Source organism: Leptopilina heterotoma, unplaced genomic scaffold (genome assembly GCF_015476425.1).
Source record: "Leptopilina heterotoma isolate Lh14 unplaced genomic scaffold, ASM1547642v1 Lhet_21, whole genome shotgun sequence".
In the NCBI taxonomy this organism is placed as follows: domain Eukaryota; kingdom Metazoa; phylum Arthropoda; class Insecta; order Hymenoptera; family Figitidae; genus Leptopilina; species Leptopilina heterotoma.
The window spans coordinates 1,117,341-1,127,795 of record NW_025110925.1 but is presented as its reverse complement, the minus strand read 5'-3'; the positions used below and the strand labels follow the sequence as shown (position 1 = coordinate 1,127,795).

The 10,455-nt window shown below is 25.9% G+C and overlaps 2 protein-coding genes across 2 annotated transcripts; both read right to left on the bottom strand.

Moving 5' to 3' along the window:
* Positions 1-1,958: 1,958 nt before the first annotated feature.
* On the bottom strand, positions 1,959-3,991 carry LOC122501429. The gene is made up of 2 exons (XM_043610879.1): positions 3,506-3,991; positions 1,959-3,157 (listed from the first exon to the last, which is right to left on the bottom strand). The coding sequence occupies exons 1-2, from the start codon at positions 3,854-3,856 to the stop codon at positions 2,153-2,155; spliced, it is 1,356 nt and encodes a 451-aa protein (XP_043466814.1). The 5' UTR covers positions 3,857-3,991; the 3' UTR covers positions 1,959-2,152.
* A 2,050-nt stretch (positions 3,992-6,041) lies between these two features.
* LOC122501428 lies at positions 6,042-9,523 on the bottom strand. The gene is made up of 2 exons (XM_043610878.1): positions 9,061-9,523; positions 6,042-7,535 (listed from the first exon to the last, which is right to left on the bottom strand). Exons 1-2 carry the CDS (start codon positions 9,415-9,417, stop codon positions 6,531-6,533), a joined length of 1,362 nt encoding a protein of 453 aa, XP_043466813.1. The 5' UTR covers positions 9,418-9,523; the 3' UTR covers positions 6,042-6,530.
* Between the last annotated feature and the right edge of the window lie 932 nt (positions 9,524-10,455).

Sequence of the window (10,455 nt, the reverse complement as noted above, 5' to 3'; positions counted from 1 at the left end):
TGTCGATAAATAACAAAATTATCATCGAAAATTCAATTATTTTAAGGCATTTGAATAAAATTATTTGCAAAATTCAATTATTTTCATAAATAACAATGTTCATCACAAGAATTCAATTATTTAAAAAAAATTCTAATAAAATTGTTCGCAAGAATTTGAATATTTGATTATTTTCAGAAATAAAATTTTCCACAAGAATTCAATCATTTAAAACAAAATTTTCATAATAATAATATTATTTAAAACAATGTTTATAAAATTCTTATGAAGAATTCAATTATTTTCAAAAATAACAAAATTTTTAACTGAAATTCAATACTTTTCTTAAAACATTTTTATAAAATTTTTCGGAATAATTCAATTATTTTCATAAAAAATAAAATTTTTCTCAGGAATTAAATTATTTTTAAAAATTTTAATAAAATTCATAGCAGGATTTCAATTATTTTTTATACAATTTTACAGGAATTGCTCGAAAAATATAATTATTCTTAAAAATTTAATTTCAATTCCTCGAAAAAAGCAATTATTTGTTTGTTTTTTGTAAATAATTTATTGAATTCTTCCAAAGAATTTTTAAAAAACAAAAAATTTGTGATAAATACTGTTATTTAAGAAAATAATTAAATTTTGCAAATTAAATTAAACTTTATTAAAATGGCTCAAAATAATTGAATTTTTGGGAATAATTTTGTTATTTACGAATTAATTGAATTTTTTCGAAGAATTATTTATGTCAATAATTGGATTTTTGGGAAGAATTTTTTGTTTTTTAAAATTCATTAGAAGAATTCAATTATTTACAAAAATATTAGAATTTGTCATAACATTTCAATTATTTTCAAATATTTTAATAAAATTTTTCGAAAAAAATCAATTATTTTAAATACAATTTTAATTAAATTTTTTTTAAATAATTCAATTATTCTTTTAGATGTTAATAAAATTCTTCCAAAACATTCAATTATTGACATAAATAATTTTCCGAAAAAATTCAATTAATTCGTAAATAACAAAATTATTCCTGAAAATTCAATTATTTTGAGGTATTTTAATAAAATTCTTTGCAAAATTTATTTATTTTCATAAATTACAATATTCATCGCAAGAATTCAATTATTTTCATAAATAATAAAATGCCTTTTAGGAATTCAATTATTTTCAAAAGAATTTAATAAAATACCACACAGACATTCAATTGTTGTCAAAAATTATAATAGAATTCTTTGTAATATTTAATTATTCTTAAAAACTTTTCACAATTCAATGATTTTCAATATCTACTATTTTAAAACAATGTCTAAACAGAATTCAATTATTTAAAAAATTGTTTGTAAAAATCTTCGTAAGAATTCAATTCTTTTCATGAATAATAAAAATTTCTCAAGAATTGAATTATTTAAATTAGAATTTGCATAAAATTAGTCGAAAGAAATCAATTATTAAAAAATTTTTATAAAATTCTTCCCAAGAATTAAATTATTTTTCTAAATATTGAAATTCTTTCATGAATAGTAAAATTCTTTGCAGGAATTTAATTTATTAGCAGGATAAGAAAGAAGTAAATATTTCTTGTGAAAATTAGGAAAAAGTGAGGAAAATAAAAAATATGGAATGAAATTTTTGTCAATTTTGTGAAGTGAATAAAACGAGTATTTTGGTCGTCAAGTTTTTACTTTTCGATAGCTACTTTTTTTAGTTTGAAAGCTACGTTTTAAAAATCAATTATCGACCTCGAAGTTTGAATATATTCACTGACAGTTTTAATAATATTTAAATTATTTATAATATTTTTTGCCACTAAAGATTTATTAATAGATAGAGCCATCTGACCATCCTTTTTTAACCCATGAAATTCTGCTGAACTCGGAGAGTGAATCCCCAGAAAACATAAAGGCCAATGCGAAATGAATACGGATACGGAAACAGGACATTGGAAAGAAAAGGACGCAGACAGCTTTTATAAAAAACTTTTATAATAAAACATTGAATTACTTTGTAACATGGTTTACAAAATCAATGTTTACAGCTCTGCTGTAAATGTATGTAAAACTATGTGTCTACATGAAGAATGAATATTTTGGAAAGTCAAAAAAGTATAAGTTTTCTTACTGCAATATTGCATAATTATTAGCTTGAAAAACCGAAAACATCACTTTGATGTATTTTCTTCCCTAAGTCGATCATAGATAGAAATAAATTGATTAGTGGAATTTAAAGGTGTCCCAGTTTTCCTTCTTGTATAAAAATAACTTTCAAATGGATTGTAATCACTAAAGATACAATTTGCCGCAGGAAATATTGATTTGACAATTTGTTCGTCCCTAAGACCTTCAGCTTTGGAAAATGCTGTGACCACTAAAGGACACTGTCCTTTGTTCAACACTTTAATAGATTTTTCCCAAGTAGGATAAGCATGAAAACCAGCATTGAGACAAGCGATAATATCCGGTTTTTCAAAATTTGATTGTTCACAGTACTTATCATATACTGTAAGATGCGATTCAATTATTAATTCCTTGTTTTCTTTTTTGCAGGATTCGCAAAGATCTTCCGTTTGATTGTAAAGAATCAATGAGTCTCCAATGAGAATCACTGAAAGTTTTTGCACAGATTTAAAATAGTGCAAAAATATTTCCCACTCGTTATACGTTTGTTCTGGCAAATAGGCGCCTACAACGTGAATCACTAAACTTTCGGAATTTTTAGGAAAATCTAATTTCTCCAAAGCGAAAATTATTGACAGCGGTCTTGAATATTTTTCCGAAAATACTGAGTTCAATAAATCTTTTGTTTCCTCCGAATATATATCAACTGAATCCTTTGTGACGATAATCTTTAAAAATTCCATCATTGAAGACGGTAACTTGTCAATTTTAATTTGTGTCGACAATTTTACTGCCGCCGCCTTTTCTATAACTGGCATCGGTTTATAAATAGAATTGAGGACAAATTTATGACATTCCTCTTCATGAGCAGAATTATTTAATAAATGTTCTTTGCAAAATGAAATTTGTGGGCATTTCTTGCAATTTACAAGAAGTTCATTTCTACTTTCGAAGCAAATTGAGCAAATTCTAGGAAACATGATCATAAGTGATTCATGTGGTTTTAACGTTCTCTTCATTAGTGCGGTTGCTCTCGTCAACAGCTGGATCTGAAAAAACAAATTTAGCAATCATTGTAGATATTTGGTTTTAGCTTTTTTATTTAAATCAACTATTTACAAGATAAGTATAATTTTTGATCCTATTTTCTAAAAAGAAATGGTTCATCAATTTGATGTAAAATTTCGATCAAATTGATTACTCGAATTGAGGGAAAAGTGTCGCATATTGTCCCAAATTGACATTTTAATTTGACACAAATTTGAATAAAAATGAAATTTATTAAAAAAAACGTATAAAATCTAATACCCAAGAAAATTTAATAAAATCGAATATTATTTATTACAATTAATTAGAGCTTAAAAAAATTGACAAATTTTTGAAAAATCTATACTTACTACTAACATGTCGCCTTTCCCATCATCTTCAACTTCTTTGAAAACAGCAATTCTTTCTTTCTCGGTGTTCGCTTTCAATGACTCAAATAGATTATCAACTTTATAATCCTTCTTCATTTGGCATAATACTTTACAAAACTGCTTATGACTCGGCCAATCTTCTTTTTGGTGCTCTTTACTGCAGTAAGAAATCATGTCGCAAGCGCTGCATCTTTTTAATTTGACTTTTTCACCGTAACAGTGACAAATATGACACATATTTGTAAAGTAAACTGCTTTTGCTTTACTCTCTTCCGACTCATGTAATTGATCTAGCATAGCATTTAAAAATGATTCACTTAATTTATCCATATTTTTATTTATAGCAAAGACTAAAGTATAATAATTATGTCTATTCTTTTTAAACACCAACTACCATGACATGCAAATAAAAAAGAATGAAAAAGAAAAACAAATGCACCAGCATTGGAACACAACTGTTCCGCCTTTTCGGCATCGGAATCATCGGCATTTCATAGATTTGAGCGGGAAATTGAAATATTTCAAATAAATGAAGTTATTATAGATAAATATTAAATTTAATGAAATATTTCTCATGTATGTAATATAAATGAATAATGAGTAAAGCGAGTAAAGTATTTCAAGGAATTAATAAACACAAGAAATAAATATAATAAGACTGCATAAAATACGACCTTATGCTCTCCTACCTTTTAGGAATGGGCATCCCCGAATACCGTCGTTCCTGTAATTCAGTAATCAGGTAAATTTAAAAATTCAGGCCATATTTTAATATTCAATTATTATCTAAAATTTTAACTGAATTTTATTTTTCAATCAGTTTTTTTTCAGAAAATTCTACAAGAATTCAATTATTTAAATACAAAAGTAAATAATTTATTGAATTCTCATAAAGAATTTTATCACCAAATTTTTAAATAATGGAAATGTTTTAACGAATTTTAATAAAGATAAGAATTATTACATTTTTTAAAGAATTCGATTAAAATATGGTATTAAAAATAATTAAATGGAAATGTAGATGTTAAAAATCATTGAATTGAGAAAAATTTTTGAAAATAATTGAATTACGAAAAAGAATTTTATTATTTATAAAGAAATCTGAAATTTTTACGAGAATTTTGTTTAATTTTTGAAAATAATTGAATTTTTGTGAAGAATTTTATTATTTCTGAAAATAATTGAATTTCTACAATCATTTGAAACATTTTTAAAAATCCACGCTATATATTGCTTTTAATATTCAATTATTATTATCTTAAATTTTAACCCAAATTCATTTTTAAATCAATTTTTAGTAGAAAATTCTACTATAACTCAATTATTTAAATACAAAAATAAACACTTTCTTGAATAATTGAATGTTTCAAAGAATTTTATCAAATAATTTTTAAATAATTGAATTTTTTCGATGAATTTTAATAAAAGTTTTAGGAATAATTACATTTTTCGAGAAATTCGATTAAAATTGTATTAAAAATAATTGAAATTCTGCGATGAGTTTTATTTATTTGTAAAAAATAATTGAATCCCTAAGAAGAATTTTATTATTTTCGATCAACATTTTATTTTTGCTTAGAATATTATTACTCTTGAAAATAATTGAATTTCTGCAATAATTTGTAATTTTTCCAAAATTAAATTCTTTTTTCAGGTTTTTAACTAAAATTCTTCTATAAAATTGAATTATTTTGAATAATTTTTGAAATAGTTCTTTGAGAATTTTCAAATTCATTTGTTTACAATTCAATTTTACAAAATTTAAATTATTCGTAAATTGTCCAATCAATATTAAACTTTCTCAAAAAAAATTAATTCCACAGAATTGTTAGTTAAAAATATGAAAAATTCATATTTTCAAAGATTTTAATTTGAAACCTTTTCAAAATTCAATTATTTCTAAAAATTCACGCTCTATTGCTTTTAATATTCAATTATTATCTAAAATTTTAATTGAAATCTATTTTTAAATTAATTTTTATTAGAAAATTCTACGAAAATTCAATTATTTAAATAAAAAAAAGTATTTATTAAATAATTGAATGTTTTTTAAAATTCAATTACCATAACGATTTTATCAACAAATTTTCAAACTATTAAATTCTTTTGACGAATTTCAATAAAACTTTTAAGAATAATTGCATTTTTTGAGAAATTAGAGTAAAATTTTACTAAAAATAATTGAAATTCTGCAATGAGTTTTATTATTTATGAAAATAATTGAATTCCTATAAAGAATTTTCTTATTTACGAAAATTGAAATTTTGACAAGAATTTTATTAAAATTTTTGAAAATAATTGAATTTTGAAGTTAAGTAATTATTTCTAAAGATAATTGAAATTTTGATGAAAATTTTAAAAAAATTTTTAACAATTCAATTTTTGCGAAGAATTTTATTACTGTTGAAAATAATTGAATTTCTCCAATCATTTGTAATTTCTCGAAAATTCTCTAAATTATATCGTACAATTTACGAACTTTTCGTTCTTTTTCTATCAAATTACAAAATTTACGTACCGTTTTAAAAAAAACTGACTTTTACCTTTTACGAACTTCAAGCAAATTTACGGACCTAATTCCAGTTCTGAAGAACGCAAAAATTGTTTTAACCCTTTCGTGCCTCTGGTATACATATGTGCACCATTTACAAAATTTAATAAAACTCTTTATAATTTTAAACCAATAAACAATTAATCTTATATCACATTTGCTATTTTGGAAAAATGATTCAAAAGTTTAGATTGTTTTAACTAAGAGAATTTGAATTTAAAAATTCTCTGTTTATTAATCTTACACTAATTATTTAAAAAAATTGTTATAATAAAACATTTTACCACATTTTACTTTGTAACATTGTTTACAAATCTACTGACAGCTCTGCTGTAAATGTATAAAAAAATATGTTTGCACATGAAGAATAACAATAAGTATTTTGTAATATAAAAAAAAGTTTAAATTTTCTTATAGCAATGTTGCATGATTACTATTGGCTGATGTAAAATATCACTTTGATGTAATGTTTGCGCCAAGATGTTTGTAGATAAAAATAAAATTACTGGACGAAGTTACAGGTAACCCAATTCTCCGCTTTGTATAACTCAAACTTTCAAACGGATTGCAACCACTGTAGACACAATTTCCAGAAGGAAATGAAGATTTAACCATTTTTTCGTCTTCGAGACTTTCAGCTTTAGTATAAGCTGTAACTACCAAAGGACACTGTCCTTTATTAAACACTCGTACACCTTTTTCCCAAGTAGGATAAGCATGAAGACCTGCATTGAAGCATACAATAATATCCGGTTTTTTAAAACTCGATTCTTCACAGTAGACATCATATAATTTATGATGCGTCTCAATAGTTACTTTTTTGTTTCCTTTTCTGCAGGATTTGCAAAGTTTTTCCATTTTATCGTCAAAAAACATTAATTCGTCTCCAATGAGAATTATCGAAAGTTTTCGCAAACACTTAAAAAAGTGCAACAATATTTCCCAATCGTTGAAGAATTCCTCCGGCAATGATGCGCCTACAACATGAATCACTAAGCTCTCTGAATTTTTAGGCAAGTCCAATTTCTCCATGGCGAAGATTGTTGACAGCGGTCTTGAATATTTGTCTGAAAATGATTTATTCCATAAATCTTTCGTTTCCTCGAAATATGAATCAGTTGAATTCTTTGATACGCAAGTCTCCAGAAATTCCATCATTGTGGAGGGTAATTTGTCGATTTTCATTTGAGGGGACAATTTTATTGTCTTTGTCATTTCCATTATTGATGGCGATACAACAATGGTGCTGAAGAATAATTTTTGACAATCCTCTTGATGATCACGATTATTTAAATGTTCCTTGCAAAAAGTTATTACAGGGCATTTCTTGCAATTTACAAGAAGTTCTTGTTTACTTTCATAACAGACTGAACAAATTCTTGGTATCTGGATCATTTGTATTTCTGACATTTTCAATTTTCTCTTTAGTAATAAGGCTGCCATCATCTTCAAACATTCCTGTAATAACAAATTTATTTTAAAAATTGAATAAAATATAAACAAATTAAGTTTTAAAATAAAACATTTTAGCAATAACTGCAAATTTTATTAACTTTTGATAACCATCGTGTAACAAAAAGAAATCTAATTTTCCATTTTTGACACAATTTGGTTTTTTGTTTTGTTCAATTATATAAAGCTTAAATTGTTAATAACAACGCTATTAAAAAATAGTCAGTTTTTTGTAGAAGCTTTAAAAATTTTGGGATTTTGCCGATATTTTAATATTTATATAAATTTTATGAGAGTATTCTGCTTCGTTTGAAAAATTGTTACTGAAAAAGGTATCAATTAATTCTAGGACTTCAAAAGTTTTACATCTCTCTCTATTCTCATAAAAACAGAGAAACGAGTAATTGTTTTGCTTACTTCAATTATACCTATGAATCAAATTTTAAGGGCATCCGGGAAATAATACTGGTTTCGTGATAGACGTCTCATTTAAAAAGAAAAGAATATTTTGAGTCGGGATTTTTTGGTAAATATAGAGAAATGCTCTGGGACCAGCGGTCCTCTCGGAATTTAGAGAAATTTTGATAAATAATTATTGAAAAAAATTGTTGAAATATACGGAAAAAAGGGGTTTTGAACGGTTCAGTATAGACGTCTCATTTTGAGAGGATAAAATATTTCGGGTTCATATTTGGAGGGGTGATAGAGGAAGAGTCTCCGAGGAGCGGCCCTCTCCGTTTTTGCAATAATTTTGCGAGGAAATTATTTTATTAACGATTGAAAGTGGAGTAATTTGAGATTAATACATTTCCCTCAGTTCAACTCGCGACCGCTTCCGAGAATTGGCGCCACCTCCTTGACCACTGACACATAGATCCACTTGTCTGTGTGCTCGCCGCCATATTGCCTCTCACTTTCGCCAAAAATCCAACTTTTGTAATTTCGTTTTTCAATATTTATTTCAAAAATTACTTGCAAATTTCGAGAATATTCTTTATCATCATGAATTCCCCTAATTATCATGCTAAATCCGAACTAAATATCTCTAATTATTTAGGAGTGAGACGACACGCGGGAAAACACTTTTTGGGCTCGATTTTTCCCGGATGCCCTTAATAGCAGGTAAATAATAAAAATATTAAAATATGTGCAAATTCCCAAATTTTTTAAAGCTTCCAAAAATTGTGAAATTTTTTTTTGAAAATTTCTAAAATTTAAATTAATATTTTTGAATAGTATAATTACACCGAAATTGATTTAATATGTTTCTGGTAAGTAATAATATTTAATAGTTTTTGAATAATAACGTTTCTAAAAAAGTGCAACCATTACAGGTTAGAAAATTTTGCTGTGAACCTCCTAATTTCAATTGTAATAATAATTAAAAAGAAAATAAAATTTACACGAAATTCTAACTCTTATTCTATGGCAGACTTCCTATATTTAAAAAAAATAATATTCAACTAGGACTAATATATTTAATTCTATGAAAATAAAAAATCTATCAAAACCTGAAATCTTGTATACTTACTAACAACATGTCGCCTTTTCCATCAATGTCAATCTGTGAAAAAACAGCCATTCTTTCTTCCTCGGTGTTCGGTTTCAATGACTGAAATAGATTATCAACTTTATAAGCCTTCTTCATTTGGCATAATACTTTACAAAATTCCTTATGATTCGGCCAATCTTGTTTCTGGTGTTCTTTACTGCAGTATGAAATCATATTGCAAGCGCTGCATCTTTTTAAGTTGACATTTTCACCGAAACACCGACAAATGTAGCACATATTTGGAAAGAAAAATAATTTTTCCTCAGGTATGTCTGTCATATTTACATGCTGAGACTTACAAAAATCCATAGCACGCATAAAAAATGAATTATCCATAATTATTTTTGTTTTAATAACACTCGTAAAAATATCTATTTCGTCTATTTCTTACAAGAAGACTCTTCTTGATTTTGATTTCTTTGTAACAATGCAGAGATGGGAAGCGACGCGTCACTTTAGGTTCTTTACGTAAAATACTGTAAATTATACTAATTAAGGCAGTGTTTACATATTTCCGTTCGAACGCTGCATTTTGCGTTGAGCAATGAGAGAGAGAGAGAAAATACACATACTTCTATCCTTATTATGGCCTTTCTCCAATATGATCCTAAGGTTGAGTCCACAATAGGCACTTTTCTTAAAGCGATGCATACCATCTACATCGATTTCTATTGTTCGAACAATGGAAATCGATGTAGAGGGTATGCATCGATTTAAGAAAAGTGCATATTGTGGACTCAACCTTAATGCATTTATATAAAGGAGCGTTTACACCTTCTGTAAGAATTGTCCAGAAAGGAAAATTTGCATTGGAGTAAGAGAGTCAGATACACAGTCTGTCTCTCTTACTCCAATGAAAATAAAGGTATTGTGCGAAAGCCTTTTTCGGCTGAAAAGATCATGCACGCCGCACGGAATACACCTTGAGTTTCGTATGGAATTGTGAAGCAACCCTTAAGGGTTGCTTCATAACCTTCAATTCCATTTGTTCATTATTTTACTATAATAATAATCATAATGTATGGATTAAAAAATAAAACGTCAAATTCTTTATTCAAGCTAAAATACAATCCACATTATTTTTAATTTATTAGCCCTTATCAAAACAATCTTTATTTTTTTATTGAAATTTTGAAATATTTGTTATAAATTGCTTTTATTAGTTCGCAAATTAATAATTTAGGCTTTATTGTCTATAATAAAAGTTTTCAATTCTTAGATAAATTTTGCAGCGTGGAGAGGAAATAAAATAGACCAATAAATATGTATATATATAGATATCTTTCATCTCATGTATTTTTCTCACAATCATTTTTTTTTATCTAGCAGTCTTTCTAAAATATAAATGTATAAACAAATAATATTTTTATTTAC

Excerpts from the sequence above, each read along its gene's own strand:
- LOC122501428 (XM_043610878.1), bottom strand. The coding sequence starts at position 9,417 with ATGGATAATTCATTTTTTATGCGTGCTATGGATTTTTGTAAGTCTCAG. Across the intron at positions 7,536-9,060 it reads GAAAAGGCGACATGTTGTTA|GAATGTTTGAAGATGATGGC; the intron begins GTAAGTATACAA and ends TTGTTATTACAG.
- LOC122501429 (XM_043610879.1), bottom strand. The coding sequence starts at position 3,856 with ATGGATAAATTAAGTGAATCATTTTTAAATGCTATGCTAGATCAATTA. Across the intron at positions 3,158-3,505 it reads GGAAAGGCGACATGTTAGTA|ATCCAGCTGTTGACGAGAGC; the intron begins GTAAGTATAGAT and ends TTGTTTTTTCAG.